The 17,380-nt window shown below is 37.1% G+C and overlaps 1 protein-coding gene across 6 annotated transcripts; it reads left to right on the top strand.

Moving 5' to 3' along the window:
* Positions 1–2,238: 2,238 nt before the first annotated feature.
* On the top strand, positions 2,239–14,819 carry LOC111249721 (uncharacterized). Of its 6 annotated transcripts, none has more exons than XM_022803967.2 (5): positions 2,239–2,481; positions 7,238–7,331; positions 9,231–9,380; positions 13,703–13,790; positions 14,225–14,508. In XM_022803967.2, the coding sequence occupies exons 1-5, from the start codon at positions 2,450–2,452 to the stop codon at positions 14,374–14,376; spliced, it is 516 nt and encodes a 171-aa protein (XP_022659702.1). In that variant the 5' UTR covers positions 2,239–2,449; the 3' UTR covers positions 14,377–14,508. The 6 variants fall into 6 exon arrangements, with proteins under 6 accessions (XP_022659702.1, XP_086844212.1, XP_086844210.1 ...); XM_086988086.1 differs by having other exon boundaries at positions 14,313–14,486; XM_022803968.2 differs by having other exon boundaries at positions 2,240–2,481; positions 14,298–14,486.
* Positions 14,820–17,380: the final 2,561 nt, after the last annotated feature.

Below are 17,380 nucleotides of genomic sequence, written 5' to 3'. Positions count from 1 at the left end.
TTTTCGGTTCGGGATGTCGTCGTGGTAGTACATTAATGTTACCAGGGAAGCCACGTCCTTATGACACTATTACTGCTGTCATTATGTTATTGCCAATATATAGTCTTCACTTGCCTTGCTGCGCCAGTGTGATGGCAAGTGCCTTGCGCATTGGTGCACTTATTCGTGCGTTCTTTACTAAATCGATCCGATTCAAGTGACGAACCCGTACCGCACATTCGTGAGAGGATATAACGACGCAACACATACGAAGACAGACGATATTCTACAAATTGACGTCGTTTTGCGTTTTTGACGATTAAGGTTGATTCCTGACTGTTATTTATTCCATCCCTTACGATGGCTGGCGGCGCTGTTTCAAAAATTAAAGAAACCATTTGTGTTGTTTATGTGAAGCCTATCGTATTTTTTCTTATCTCGCACTGCGAAGTCCTTTCTAGTACCTGACAGAGGTAAATTTTGGCTTAATGTTAGTGTAGGATGTCCAAGAAAACTGACTGTTATTGACATAAAACGAGTATATGATGTTTAATGGGAGCCATTGCTAATAATGCCGAATAATTATATGACATTTAAGAGTAATTAATATTAGTGCTGAGTTAGCAAAACAAGAGTATATATACACCAAGTTATAGCGACCCAGTGGAACTGTTTCGCTATGCTCCGCTATTATCTACCCTGCTGTAGTGATCATTTCGTGTCGGAATATCCCAGCAGTTACTTTTTTGTAATTAGCCCATGTATTTTAATTGTCATATTGTGACCAACCTATAACTGCCCCGCGGAAATCATCTTGCTCCTGTTTACCGTGGCTTAACTTATTGCTAATGTGACGTCCACTTTAACAGAATCTGTAACTTTAATACATTTAGTATTGTCTATCCCGTTGCAGTTGCCTTCCTCCGCGCATTCTGTTTTTCCATTGGGATGTTCCAACAATCCTTTTGTCAGGCCGCAGCTATCTTACCAGCCTGTTCTGGTACTTACAAACGTAAAATATTATCGAACTGTACATCGACACGTTTACTATTATCCCTATTACAATTACCTCAATATTCATATCATCCAGTCAATTTCTCACATCTTGTCAGTGACGCTGCTTTTTGGTGAAGTTCATTTATGAACTACCCTATGTTAACAACTGATTTCCCCCTGCACTAGCTGCGTTATCCTGATGAAACATAAAATTTCCCATTTGAATATCTAAGTCGCCTCCTTATTTTATCGGAATTAATTGGTATCCATATTGCAAGTATCTTGCTATTTGGCGTCAAAATTATAGGTAAGTAGCAATCAAATTTACCACATTTGTACACGTAAAAGTACAATAGCTGCTTTTATGATCCTCTTTCATTATTTCAATAAACCTGTTCTCCAAATTCTGCATCATATGCTTCATTCGGTATGCACTATTTCGGCAAAACTACTATCTTAATTTAAAGTTCTAAAGATGGAAAAAGCAATCTATTTATATGCAGTGCTTAAAAAGGTAATCTTCTAATATTAACTATTCATATATTCTTAACGCTAGTCGAAGAAATCGCCAAAAATAGGCAAAATTGCCCAAGCTAGCATTATGTTTTACAAAATAAATAATTTTCTCTCAAAAAAATGTTTTGATTTCTTGCAAGTGCTGGAGTGCACACCCAAAATAAAGCTCAACCAACCCATAAAAATTAGCTCAAAGCCATTTTACGGAGGCGATTTGTTTAGGACCGGCAGCAGACACACAGAATAGCAAACACTTGATTTTAGTACCCTAATAAACAGATAAACTCACATTAGACAGACAAACTTCACACAGATGAACTTATAAACGACTTTTAAAACATAAGAAAAATATAATTGTATTAATTATTGAGATTTTGTAATTTCAACTACAGTGACGTAGATTTGCGATATTTTTACAGTTACGTAAGTATCAGTTAAGCACAACATCCAACTTTATTCTCGTGGCTTTCAGGAAGATTGTTTATCCAGAGACTCTAGTTTCGCTATTGTTCTTATTCAGTGAATCTAAGGAAATGCTTTTGCTGCGTACGCAGCCTTCCACCACACATGTGGCTGGATTTATTCAGTCACTTGTTATACAAAAAGTAGCACTCATATCAAAATAACAGTTCTTGAGCTGATTTAATTACGCTCAAAATCCGCTCTATTTGTATAGACAGCTTTGAATCATAAGGCTTGAGCTCTAAGCTGTTATCCTCACTCACAACGAAGATCAATACGCGTGTGCAGTTACCATGGAGACCCCGTATCCTGCCTCTGACAGAAACCTTTTGTTAGGCTTACACTAAAGTGGTGTCTTTGCTGAAATAACCCTGTGAGAATATCGTCCTTTTTAAATGTCGATGATGCTATGGTGTTGTCTGACTCGCCAGTAAAAAAACTATACAAATATAGTTACTAACTTTTTAAAGAAATCTCGACGCGCCAAGTATCATCAATGAAACCATACGCTATGGTGCTTCCTTCAACGTGAGTGGCCTAGATTTCCTTTTTAAAAGTTATGTCTGATGACAACTGAAATCGTCACAGAACCTATGCTTATGACATTACTTTCAAATCTTGGACGTGTTTTCCATATTTATTTACGCATTACTGAGGCTTCTTAAGAAGAAAACTTCGATTAAAACCTACTGCTGGTGGCGCAGTAAGGTTCGTTTTGAATATATTACGGATAGAGATCTTCTTTAATACTTAGATCTTTATTTGAAACTATTAGTTGGTCTGCAACGTTTCAGAACTCCTATTAGTATAATTCACAACGCTGCGTGTCCATTTACAACTAGGCGTCAATGACTACTTACCCTGTGTCCAATTAAACATTTTAAAAGCTATAGGGATGCCCTTGTAGAATACTTCTGATATTGGCTTATAGGAAAAGTACTGGGCATTTTGAAGCCAAAATTAAAAAAAATATTTGGTTATTTTAATATAATAGAACTAAGCTAAATAAGCGCTATTCTGATAAATTATGTTCCGCCATTTTTTGGTAATATCATAATCCTAACACTGTAAAACACTGTAGAACTGTGATCCGTGGACGAAAAATTTGGTTCACGTGTGTCTAAAATACGACAGGTACAACAATGACTATTGTAGCCATTTAAATGATTTTTTGACTAACCATAACAACGAAGTCTAAATCTCATGTGATAAAGCTAAAGTAGTAGGAGTCCATTTGCGTGGGATCTGATATTGTACCTCACTGGCCATTTATTTGGCAACTCTGTATTCAGAAATTTGCGCCAGGTTATTATGTAGAAATTTTTCGTTGAAAAGAGGACTTCGCTACTGTATTGTTGAATTAGCCGTATTAGGATGATGTCTCGTAGTATAGAGAAATACAAGCCTTGCAAGAGCAGCACGAAAAGAGATAGGACCAGTCACCTTTTTAGACGAAATAGCTGTCTAAACACCGATTGTACAATACAGATATGTCGAAGATACACTATGCTCAAGAGGAACTCTTGCCTATGTTCCAAGTTTTTCAAAAAACGTTTGACTTACTAGTATTTGATTTTCTTCGTGAGTGACTGTTATTGGTTTGCGCGTGGCATGCCAAATGAATCCAGTGGCCTCAAATGTATCGCGTACATGTAGACTCTTTTCTTGATGATGGCGTGATTTCAAAATTTTCAACTCACTTTACCAGATTTGTTCGGTGTTTTGCCTCTCTCAGTAGATGTTTGATAATCTACTTTTTTTTCGTTCGGTCAAAATTAATTAAAATATCATCGGTGTACAAAATCTACAATAACATAAAATAGTCAAATTAGATCATCAGAGCGAAATATCTGGCTTGTACTGTATGCGGTACATTACTACCAACTTTTGTGATGCTGAAAGTGAAGTACATTGCCTTGTAATACATTAGCTTGTAATACATTACGGTAGCTGCCTCGGGGCAACGAGTTTCACTAGTTGGGGTGTAATTTGGAACGCTATAAGCTATTCCGCTCAGTGGTATGCAGTATACATCCGTAGCTTTCTAAAAACACGATGTTACGCGAGGACTTATCACGTAGACTTTAAAAAAAAATCCAATGTGGCCGCAAGTATTGGCTATAAGAGAAGAGAATTATAAGATGGAGTGTGAAAGACTATCGATTATATGTAGTATGCGCAAACTCTAAAAAACCGTAGCAAAGTAACGCACTTTTCGTAAGCTCTAAAAACGTCGGCACAATAGCTCGTACATAAAAGCTATATATTTGCATTTTGTCGAGAGTTAGCAACTTTATCTTTCGTATTCTGTTGAAATAAAGGATGATGCAATTCAATGCACTACTTACGAAGACAAATTGTATTCAGAGGAATGTTATACCACATATATATATATATGTGGGTCGTGGTCTATATATACATATATATATATGTATATATTGAAATAGACTTTTAACAGTAAGAGAGGCCCGAGGCAAAATTTGCGAGTCGGCCTAATCTATTATATGTATCTATTCATTCATCTCAAATCGCTTCCGTAAATTGGCAAAGTGGAAGTTTTATTCTAATTGCGTAATACGCGTAAGATCACACTGATTGTTTGCACATTTTTTCGGAAAAGAGTTTCTTTCTTTCATATAACGTAGTACTAATTTGGGCAAGTTTACCATTTTTAAAAGATTTGTTTCCGCTTCCAGTTCTAGAATCATATTTCTATACATGATATATATATATATATATATATATATATATATATCTATATATATATGTATATATATATATATATAAAGATGGCTACACTCTCAAATGGACATTCTAAAAGTTGCTCCACTGCCAATCCCCAACCCAACTTGCCACAGCCGTGCTACACGACGGTCGACACATGGGCTTTACAGTTAGAATCCATCGCCTGTGCCCAGAGTTGGCTTTTGGGCAAAACCGTGGTTTGAAGCATGGAAAAGGCGACGTCCGAGGCGGCGCCAACAGCGTGGGCAGTTAAAGACAAGGCCGTCGAAAGATTCCCAGAAGAGGTGGCACATGGCCTTGGAGTACGATGCCAGCAAAAGGCATCAGAGAAGATCAAGAGAAACAGAGAAGATCCGTCCAAAAGGACGGATTAGGACGTCTTCGAGGCTTTTCTAAGGGACAAGATGCGGAGTAATAATTTCATCAACTACTTCACTAGGCTCTTTCGGCAAGTTTGAGGCGCTTGCGCAACTCCACCTAGAATATCGGAACTAGGAACCTTGAGCAAAAACAGACGAGAGTCCGTGAATGGTCACGGACGTAACGCGGCGGTAAGGCTTGATGAATGCCCAGCAACTAGCCGCAGGTGCATCAACTCTGGATAGCAGAAGGTCATTTAAACGGTTGTGCACCAGGGTCATTTTAAGCAGAGGATAATTTCAGTAGAAAGCAAGACGGAACTCCTACACAAAAGAAAGTTGTTAGAACTCAAAGAAACGGCTCTTGGCCAAGTTTCAGAATAGAATTCCAAGATACAAGAAAAATTATTGAAAATCAAAGACAGACCTTCTGTATAAGTATCGGTATGGAATCCCACATACAAAAAGTTGCTAGGAGTAGAGAGTGAAAATTTTGGCCAGGTTTTGGGGCAAAATGCCCACAGGCAAGGAAGAAGCCAAAGTCGGAACTGTTGTTTAGATTTGTGGACAGAATCACTACATACAAAGAAGTTGACTGGAAAACGAGTAGCTCCTTCTCAAGAATCAGGATAGGTTTTGAAGAAAAAATTATCAGCCATATTTTGGAATGGAATTTCTATATACAAAGAAAACTGGTGAATCAAAGAAGTAACTCTTAACTAAATTTCACGACAAAATAATTATATGTAACGAAGTTGTCGGAACTCAAAAAGTAACTCTTGGCCAATTCTTAAGGGCGCAATAACGATATACAAAAAAATTGTTAGGATTTAAAGAAGTAACTACTGACTAAGCTTCAGGATAGAATTCTACACATAAAAAAGTGTTTAAATTTTGACGAAGGAACTTTTGAATAATATTAGAACACATACCGACGCATGACCAGGAAGAGAAGAAGATGCCGATTTAGTAAGTTCTGTAGTCAGAAAACGCTGGCTGCCATTATACACTATCGTAGCAAATGCCTAAAATTGAGGCCCAATGTTCGTAACCAGGATTTTCATAATAACCTTTTAAATCATATCACTAGAAAACGTCGTATCCCAGTAGCTTGATTCGCTGTCTTGCAGAGCTGCTCGCTATATTTTGAGTTTTACATCTAGTGTTGCCTTTAAGCGTTTCATCACACGGCTGGCTCCCGACGCGAAATAAAGTCTACCTACGCTCGGGTTCGAACGTAGACCACAATATGTCCCAAAGACTAGCAGCAAACACGCTACCGACAAATCTACCACGGGGACTAGCACAGCTCTCCAACTGGCTTAAAGCCGCTCATCATTCACCTTCAGCTTATGTTAATATATTTCCCACCGACACCTCTGGGCAGTTTTGCCTTCTCTTTCTTATTTTAGGTGCCGACGTTGAGTACTTTAGCGCGTTCGACTATAGCCTTCACAAGCACATCTGGTCTATGAGTCTTTTACAAGTTTTTGAATAAATTTCAATAATTTTTTTTATATTCTCACAAAAAAATATATTTCCACACTAAGAAAAGGATGAGAAAAACAATGTGAGTTTTTATTTTAATTTATGTTTTTAATGCTCTCGGCTAATCCAATTATAGGGACAATCTCTTTTTTTGCTCTTCATTTTTTGCTCTTCAACCTAACAGGTTGACGAGCAAAAAATGTGCCACGTTGGGTCCACTTGAAGCCTCGTCCGCAGTTCATTAACGCATGTCACGAAATATGAATTAATCCCATATTTTTGTTTACGCAATACTATATTTAGCACTTTATAGCTAATCGATATGAACCTTATTTGCAAGATGTTTCAGATTTTAGGATTTTTAGTAACATGTTTATAATATGTTGTGAATAACGCCATGATAACAAAATGGTTGCAATTACACATTACCACATGCAGCTTGAGCACTGTTATTATTATTATCAGTAATAGTAGTAGTAAGTCCTATCCTTTGGATTTCATTTAAGAACTCAGTTAGAACACTTACATTAACCTATATAAAAAATAATGAAACCTGACATATTTTTATTGTTTTAGTTGTTCCTCTAAATACAGCTAAACATGTAACTTCCGATACATTCTGCACCTAATCTATGTTTCGGTATCATAACAATTCTTGTTGTATAACTGTTATATGTTCTGCGTGTTTGTAGGGCATTCTTCGGGTCCTCCGTAGGTAATTTTTTTGTGAAGTCATTTAATACCGGAGAGGCTTATTTGCTTTTGCTTCTGGTCCTTGCATTTACGGTAAGTAAATATTTTATTGTCATACGTTTTCCCCTAAATTTAGAAATGCAGAACTTTAACATTTTCACTGGGTATGTGTCGTAATGACGATAACTATGCATTGCATTAATTAATTCAACAGATCCTCCTAACAAGAAACGAAATATAATTTTTTGGTTGAATTTTAAAGATTAGTGTTACAAACGCCTAATTGAACAGAAATTCCTTAGGGTGCACGAACGGGATTCTTCGAGATCTTGTGCGCCGTTTATTTTCAAAGCAGACTAGGATGTACTCCAAACTGGTTCTGCCTATGTTTATTCTGTACCTGCAGCAAGACCTCAAATTTGGAGATTTTTAAAATTATACTTAAGTTATGTTAGAATATGGACCTGATGGATAATGTGCAACACCAATTTGGCAGCTGAATGCGGCAAAACCAAAATCCTTTTTCGAAATTTCGCCAATTTTGTACAATGACGATGCCCAGCGCTTTGGAACCAAACATATTTGTGACAACATTCCATACTTCTATCTTACTTCACCAACGTCACCGGTTACACAACGCATTAAACCTTCGAAAACAAGTTCAATAATACCAAATGCGTATATTTCACCAATTATATTATAGGTATATCTATTACTAACTTGTTAGACAATTCTTTATGGATTTTCAAGCATGTGTGCGTGTTTATTCGCTGTAGGCTAATAGCCAATGTATAGCTAATAAACATGATAACCTTTCGTGCAGCTAGTTCTGTGGGAATAATCAGATGCGTGGTGAGCCTGACACACAATGATGGGTCTACAGGGCTTCTCCATTTCTGATCAATGTCTGCGTTTGGCGCTGCTTTTTGTGCAAAAGATCGTTACGTTGGTACTATTTAAGTTAGATCTTCGTAGTGATCAATTAATTATAAGATATATGTATCTTCGAGCTATTTACAAGCTCGCTTCGCTCGATGTTTGGGGTCGCCGTCCTCCAGAGATACGCCATTTGAGAATTCACTTTATCATGTTATAGTCTTTAACAGACAGTCCAACCCATAATAAAAATTACCCATAACAATCTTCATCATCGTTGTGGCAGAATCCTCTAATATTGGTTTAAAAAATACAGTCTTTACTCTCGTAGTTGATGATCCGCTTTTCCTACTTCTCTTTTAAAAATAAGGCTTATGAGGTTACATCCGAAAATGTTTTTAACTTGATGTCAACTTCCCGTTACTCGACAGGCAGCTTATACGTTATCATTTGTCTTCTTACATTTGATTGACGTGCGAGTTACGTGGGTTTATACTCTGGCACTTTACACAATCCATCAGCTATCTATTACCCGGAGTTAATGAACAGAATTAAACAGTTCCATTGTCGTACCATAAAGTTAGACACACTCGGCGCAAACATCAAACAATACCATCGTTACAAAATTTCTGTGCACGCCTTATTATTTAAAGTCACCTGCGTCTTGATTTGCCCTTTATGCGTTGCGAGCTGCACTTTGGAATAACCATTCAGGCACCACATCGGGTATCAGCAGCACGCTTAGCAATCCATACCCTGAACAGCGACAAAATTCTAAATAAGCTATTATTATTATCGCAAAAGATAGGAAGTATCCGAATAGAAAAGTACACTTACGAGCAAGGTGCACATTGCATCTTATTAGTAGCGTACATTTAAGGGATGAATACATATAGTTTGTTTTGTTTCATACTATAATTTTCCTCACATGGCTGTTTAAAGGATTATCTTAGCATTCGTCCTCGTATTTAGGTAATTAAGTAACCCGAGCTAAGCGGCCCACTTTAATGAAATTTAATTACAGGCGAGTTAGAATTTGAGCCGTTAAACTAGCACACAAAAATGATACCGTTTCGCCGGGAACAGTCATAGTGATCAAGTGCATGCATTTTACAGATGACCTACGGGCTAGGATATGTGGTAATGTGCAAGATTTCTCCACACTACAAGGAGACAATGAGTCCACCTCTTGAAAAGGCAGAGGTCATTAATAACAACGTACAAGTTTCTGACATTCCGCATGTTAATACCCACGAAAGCAACAAAGTAAGTTGAAGTTCATTAAAAGACATAGAAAATAATTACGGAACCCAACAGATTTGTTTTATAATAATAAAAATCTTCAATCTATAGATCAGATTATAATAACTTTTTATGAAAACAGCTTTCTCATAAAATATGACACTCCAAAATTGTTCACTTTTCATAGTACCATATAACATGAAGGCTTTTAAATAAATAGATTCTGCATTAAAATGGCGTATCAGACTGTCCCGCATTTCCAGGCGGCACCAAAGTTTATAACTAGCTCTCTATCTAATCTTCGGCAGGAAAGATACTGCAGACGACATTTCAAAATGAAGATTCGTATAATCATATATTTTTTTTATATGTAGTAGGTATTAATGACAGCTGAAACCTACATGCAGCGTTTTTACAACATCGTGAATTATATTGTAAGAAATCTATTTGATTAGCAAGACTGGAGCTAAAATTACGTAATTGCTGGGAATTAATGAGGAGCTATTTACGGTCACTAGAAAAGAACGCTTGCGTAAGCTATCCCGTGGTCAATAAAAAAAAGGGCTCAAACAGTCTACGTTGTTGGCCTTGACTACTAATTGTGAGAATTTGGTGGCAAATAGAATTAATTAGGCGATAGAAATGCGCACGCATACTGGAAAAAATTTATTATCCGACTGAGCAGAGCAAAACCAAGTGTTATCGTGTGTATGGGGAGATGACTAATCCACTTTGCTTCACCACGAGTCTTCCAGCGTGCTTCAGTGAATGTAGTGGGCTGCCGTGAAAAAGTACCTATGACGTGCAGTAGTGTGTGAAGAACAAGTGAAGATCTGTCTGGCGTTTAATGAGAGGGTGATTCTCCTGTTGTCGTCTTTGACCTTGGTCTATTGCATCAACCTTGAAATATGGTAGTGCGAAAAAGGAACTATGTCGAACTAGCCACCCGGCATTGCAACTGGATATATGGCTTTCGATAGTGAGTACCTTGTGTATTGAAGAAAATCACACATGCTTCGTTTGTCTCTGCGCTAACATTGGCCCGTCAGCGCGGGGAATAGACTGTCATCAATGGACAGACTTTTTTAGCGCGTCTTTGCGTATTTCTCTCTTTGGATTGTGTATCTGGATATACCATAACAGACAGCCATCGGTAGACGCGCTTTTTGAGGATGTCGTAGTAAGCTATCACTAATGAGTAGATTTGCTGATATTCTGCGGCCTGGTAGCTGGTTGTACTTGTGGGACAACACTGGGTAGAGATATTATGGTTAATAGCACTCTCATAGTTTCTGTCGGTTCATCAATTACAACAGTCGATATAGGCATGGATTAACTGTGAGTCGTCGTGAGTGCAGCTACATCATTTAGCGGATCTTGTCAATTTCGTTGGCTGGCGAAGTAGTCAATTTCATAGCTCATAAAAATCCATGTGAGCTACACACGATAATTTAACTGAATCTCAGAGTTAAGGGTTCGTGAATACCAGATATATACCAGTCTTTCGTCCAACACGCTAGTTAACCTGGTTCGATCTATTTCCCAGCCGGAAACAAACTGGGTCTTCTCTCAATATTTACTGTACTTAAACCTTTACATATGTCCCTCGTGTTTGTAGCGTGAAACATTACCACTGGACCATCGCAGGAGCCTCGACATAGCTGTATTAAGAAGCTTACGTAATCAGTGGCATAAAAGGATAGAAAATCTTTTGTGCTGCTAGCATAATCTTGCAGACTATGTCTTTATAGTTTATTTAGTTAAGAGAAGTTGATTTACTTTTTATATTTTAAAACAGCATCCTAATTGTTAACGCCGTAGCGGACTGACTCTAGAAACCCCCGGTAATCGTTGTAGACTGCCGTTAGCGCTTACAAACCAGCTTCCAGCTAGTTTTCAGCAAGGAACAAGTTAGGTCTTCTCCCAATATCTATTTTTTTATATATGTCTCGAAAATTTTTAGGCGGAGACATTGTTACTAAACTATCACACGGACACCAATGACTGCCTTGAGAAGCTGGCGTAATGAATGGCTTTATGCACATACAGAAACGAAAAACCGTCTTTGTTCTTTGCGGTATTCTGTCGACTATTTCTTACAGAATTTGAAGGAACTGTGCACATCTAACTGCTAATGTCATGCACTGGACAATCTACTAGATACTTTCGTGATTTATGTATATAAGACGACAACGATGTTTTGATCGTTGTGTAGCAAAAAGGAACCGTTTGGTTGGAGCCACATATTTCCGAGGTCCATACTGCCCACGTAAGACACAAAAAACTTAGTCAACCTCCAATATCGCTCACCTTAACCGTTTGTGCATTTACGGTTAAAATTTAAAAAAAGATCAACTAAATCCCCGGTACAAAATCCGCATCAGACACGTTTGGGGTGCATTTTTTTTTCTCAACAAATACTTTTGGGTTTTAGTCATTCAAATAGCACAATATTGTTCGTTTGCAAAGCCATTAATAGAAACATTGGCCTCACCGCTAAATAATTGTGTTGGGAACTCCGCTCTTTTACTCATTATTGTTTATTTACCTAATATGCGAATTTTTTTTTGTTATGGCCTGCAGACCCAAGATGTTGAGTCAGCTGACCTTTATGGACGCAAAGGCACAAATCTTTTGTTAGAATACGTTGCTTAGTGCTTCGTAAAATGTTGCACACTTGATCTATCGAATGGATGTCTCCGCATTTGCAGCCAGAGTCTGACAACAAATTGTGTTGTTTTCTTTAAAGCGGCCTAAACGAGCAGGCGTTGACGGTTTGATATCAACACTGGATCTTGTCTTCGGTTAATGGCCAAATCTAAGCGCAAGTTGATTGGGTGCCATGCCACTTAGAGGCAGACTCTTGTTGCAGCCGCAGTGCTGCTAGTAGTGGCAGGTTGTAACTGGTCACCATCCCTTAAGCAAGGGAAGGAGGGAAACTTAATTGCGAAAGACCCGCTTTCGAAGAAGGGAAGAAAGAGATCAGACGAGACTGAACGATGGTGGTAGCTGGCTGTGTTGTGCTAATCAATGTTCTAAAAAGGAGTTTTTCTTAAGTATCCGTTTTTTCACCATTAAGTTAATTTGTTAGGCCAGCGTCAACTGCCACAAATAATGAGAACCGTTAAAGACTTTTTCGAATTGTCGACACTCCAAAAAAAAAATCTTTATTTTTCTTGTTTGAAGTGTCGACAACATTGACAGCAACTCTAGCAATGGTGATTATCTTTGGTGGCTGGGCTTGGGCTAAAAGCTTTATGATGAGAAACTCAACTCGAAAAAATTCATTTTTAGATTTGAAATATAAATACCTAATCTGAAAACTTAAATTGCTCGATAACACTCACTATACAAACATAAGGAAGCTCGACACACTGTTGAATTATTTGTTTTCTTTGTATCTAATATTTGTTGAATATTAGGTACAAAAATCTCGCTAACGTACATATTTCGCACGTCAGAAATTAAAAATAATACTATTAGTGGATTGTTGTAAATAAATATAAATATCGTAATGCGTTGTAAAATGCAAATTGTCTATAAATCATCTATAGACTGATTTCTAGTATTGTAATCTATAGGTTGGGCAACATTTAGGTACGAAGGGTTTTGCTAAAGCAAAATACATTTTCTAAAATGGCGTTATAGTTGTCGTTTACATTCTGGTGATTTTGGATCAATGAGTCCATGAAGTACATAACACATAATTAGATAAAGTTTTTTTTTGCAAATATAATCTGTATTGTCAAAATATCGTTATGTTTCAAAAACTTGGTTTCGCTAAAATCTGGTGGCACAACAATAACAAAATTGTTAATAATTTGGTTAAAATCACTAATCTTTATCAGAAAAAAATCATGTTTGGTACTACTTGCGCACAGGTAGGACAGTATACGGATTGATACTGACTATTGTTTACGTAAGAACTTTGGATTTGTTTTTAATTTCTAAAAAAAGAGCTGCTGTTACCCAATTTAGTATACAATATAATATCTAGTGCAGGTTCAATAGACGGAAAAGCTATCGTGAACTTGAAACCAGCTTTTCTAGCCACTTCCTTCGATATGGTGTATAAATCGTAGACTTCCAGTTTCAAGATCAAATTGCCTGTTCATCACAAAATATAGATGTTTTTTTATAACACGCATTTTTTATTTCGATAAAGTTGTGGTGGAAAGTAATAATGTTATATATTTTAACTATAGATAGCTATTTTACGCTGCGTAATTTCCAAAAACAATAATATCTATATTAAAAATAATCCTCTTCTCAAAACGAGCTTTTGTATTGAAACAAATCAACTTCTCATTTGGCATTTTGAACTTTCCGGCAAATTACTTTTTCAGACAACGACATTAGAGGAAACGGAGGGAAAAGATACAGAAGACGACTCTGACCAAGAACTCGGTACACAAAGTCGTCCCTTAAAAAAAGGTCTCTATGACGTAGAGAAAGACAGGGAAAAAACGGCGGGGTTATCCAAAAAGGTTAAATTAGATGACGAATCTCATTGCATTGACAAAGACGCCGTAAAAATGTCACCAATATATCCCAAAAATCTAAGGAAATTAAAAAAGAAAAATGATTTTGTAGTGCAGTGGTCTGCCTAGATGCAGAAAAAAAACCTAAAGTAGAGAGTGTAAAATGATTAAGTATTACGGAATAAGGTTTTACGGAATTGCCAGCGCTTAAAAGAACTGCACTATGGTAAATGTTGCTCATGGCACTGACCTCGATAGTATAATTCAGTTGAAAGTGAAGATTCAAACTTAATAAATTAATGCGTCGCGTTTTACACTTGGAACCGCATTAGTATTGAGTCAGGGCCTTTCCAGCCGTGAACTAATTTGCCTATTCTATGATCCAAGGCCAAGATGTATATGGACATACACCTCGTCGCTGTATCGAGCAGATGCAACAAGTCTATTGTTTCTTTAAAAGTTCGGTGTTCGACAGGAATCTGCAAGTCACGGCAAGAAGAATGCTGGAGTTAGTGGTGGCCAAAGCAGGAGGTGTGTGAACCGCGGTGATCATTGGCGCTACAATTGCAGAAAATTGCTGCGGACGCCAGGAAATCGTCATAACTTCCTAAAAGTCTTTGAGGTCACAGAGCAACAATTGTTTAGATTACGTAGTCAGACGATTGACAGGTAACCACTATGTTCAAACTTGTCATTATATATTTACCATAATTACATTTGGTTATAACGTACTACTTAGTATGTAGTTAGAACACTGGTTTGCGCTTATTTACCAATTCATAGGTAGGCGCACAAATAAAGCCATGAAAAGCATTATGTACAACAATAGTATATTTTGTCACTATTACTTAACGCAGCAACAAGTCTCATTCATAAGGTAAAATGCTTATTGTGCTTGGGACTTTACACAAATCGACTTCCAATGTATATTTTTGTTGCTTAGAATAAATGTATTTGTGTCATTTGATGATTTATGCTTTTATTGTGGTTCCTTGATTTCTGGCGTAACTTGTTAATAAGTTTCAAAAGTATGATACCAATAAGGAGTCCTAAAAATAGGCTTCGCTATATTTTTGACTCAGGATTTTGAAAAATCCACAACCTTTAAAAAACAAGAACAAATATTATAAAAGGTTTAATACATTTTTACATCTGATTATGTCACTTCGATTGTTTAACGATCTTAGTTGCCTAAATGCTATAAAAAAATGTACAATACGAAATGCAGGTCAATGTAACGCCTCAATACTCCATTAGATGATTTAACGTGTTTTTCGTATTTCTTCGATCACAGAGTGCTAACATAAAAATGACGACAAGTACATGTGGAGTTATTGGACAAATACGAGCTCCTGTATCGGCCCTATGCGAAGCTACAGTGATACAATAGCAAGTGAAATAATTCGTTTGTTTAAGAAAAATTTCACCAGCAATGCGCAGACCTCTAAATAACGGAAAAACATAATGGCTGAATATCTGTAACGGATTCACATTAATACTTGTTACAGTTTAAATCATCATATAAACTATAAATATATATAAGCTAAAAACACATCACCTAAAAAATAGGGGCTACTCTTTAGCGTTTATTCTACGGAGCAATCTCTAAAACGCTAGAAGCGAGTACCGTGCTTTTAGGAAATTCTCCTTACCTAGTGGCGACAATGGGTATCTGTATATTCTGATAACGTACACTAAAATGATTCGAGCAATCATTTTATTGCACGGTACTACAGGTTCAAGCGATTGAGTTCGATATTGCTTTCAAGATCCAAGGCATACATATTATTAGAATGTTCAGTAAAAACAATACGTTTAAGCTATTTTAACGTCAAACTAATATAAATTGAATAATATAGTCTTGAAACATTTTACAGACATGATTTGAATAACCTCAATTATATCCGCGTATTGCTTGAAACGTGGCTGCTAAACAGGCGAGAAATAAGTCAACTTGGATAGCATCAAAAATATACAAACGTGAATATATTTCTTAACGACAAAGCATTGGAAAATCACGTTCACAAACATTTGAGTAGTGCTATTTTATGTTCCTCGACGTTTATATTCGCGGCCATAAAACTACCTGAGACTGTGAAAAATTCTACCCTGTTGATTGTTTCATTCAGTTTGTACAAATTTTGTTTATGACATACTTTCGGACTGAAAGTTACACATTGTCTTCAGCGCATTATCTGGAAATGATGTTAAACATGCGATTTAGAAAAGGACATATCACAGTAAATTTTTAAAACGCCACTGTATGCAAGACGTTTCTAGTGGTAAGTAACAGCTAACACCAAGGATAAAGGTGAGAGACGATAATAGCTATGCGCACCTTCGTTGAATTATCCCAAATCCCAGGGGCTGTAATTCGTTCACAAGGGTACAGACGTTACGGGTTTATATTTCACTGATACAACAGACCGGATAGATAACAACCGATGAAGGACAACGACACATAATACTTCACATTAGAGTTGACTTTTTGTTACATAAGCTTGCTCCGCGCTGGTTTCGGTGAGCAACTAAGGTGGACCCAGTTATGGGCTTTCTTTAGGATAATCCCGCAGTAGTACTTTACGCTTCATATGAGAAGTTATTTAACATAATATGAATAAAGGTTAAAAGGATTTCTAAGAAAGCAAGTTTAAATCAGAGAATCACTTAAAATATGCAGCAGTACACCTGATTCTATACCTTAGTTATTTTAAAGAAAAACGTTGCCGACCACCATGGCCACACATGTAGTACAATTGAAGAACCCACATAATTGCTCACTTAATTTTTGAGGAAGAACCATCTGAAATGGAATGGAGCATCACGACAACAACCGAAGAAAGACCTTTGAACCACCACTAAAAGGTTCAATTTTGAGGGAGATCGAGTCGAAAAGAAATATTTCTCGTTATAACCTTAAATTTGTATGCATGAAGAGTATTCCGGTGGTATGGCAGATACACGGTAGAAAAAAAGCATCCTCAAATTATATAAACAGTTAATCGACGCTTATTTTCATTTCTTACATAATCCTGCTTTTGTAGCTCATCGTATAAGCATTAATAACTGTTATGTGGCGTCCCATAAGTCTTTTGGTATCTCTTAGTAAAATCGCCTAGCAATTGTTGGACTTTTAGCTCTAAGCTAGGTGGTTCCACCGCTGAAGACAAGGCATCCACGCTGTGCAGATGTGTTTAGACCCGGAATCCCGTTTTCGAGATCAAACAATAAGGAAATTAGGCTTTTTAACAGTATATCGGGTTGTGTGTAAGGTACGTTCTCAGCTTAGGACACAAACAGGGCTTATTTTACGGTAGCTAAATTAGACATTCAGTGTGTCCAACAACAACTACGGCGATATAACAACTTTAAAGTAGGTGACCATACTCCGGGCAATGACATCTTGACATATTTGTGACTGGCGGTCCTTAATCAAAAGTTGGCGCAAGATATGCACAGTCTTTTTTTACCACTCTACAGCGCTTACTGCAACAGAAATTTTCCTTTTCCGATCAGCGTTATCTTTGGCTGTTACTGCGAAGA

Source organism: Varroa destructor, unplaced genomic scaffold (genome assembly GCF_002443255.2).
Source record: "Varroa destructor unplaced genomic scaffold, Vdes_3.0 BEIS01000004.1, whole genome shotgun sequence".
NCBI lineage: Eukaryota > Metazoa > Arthropoda > Arachnida > Mesostigmata > Varroidae > Varroa > Varroa destructor.
The sequence above is the reverse complement of the archived record's forward strand: the minus strand, read 5'-3'. Positions and strand labels throughout refer to the sequence as shown.

Bases quoted from the DNA above. Each gene is read 5' to 3' on its own strand.
- LOC111249721 (XM_022803966.2), top strand. From the start codon at position 2,450: ATGAAACCATACGCTATGGTGCTTCCTTCAAC. The intron at 2,482-7,237 runs GTGAGTGGCCTA...GCGTGTTTGTAG, and splicing joins GCTATGGTGCTTCCTTCAAC to GGCATTCTTCGGGTCCTCCG. The intron at 9,381-13,702 runs GTAAGTTGAAGT...TTACTTTTTCAG, and splicing joins ATACCCACGAAAGCAACAAA to ACAACGACATTAGAGGAAAC.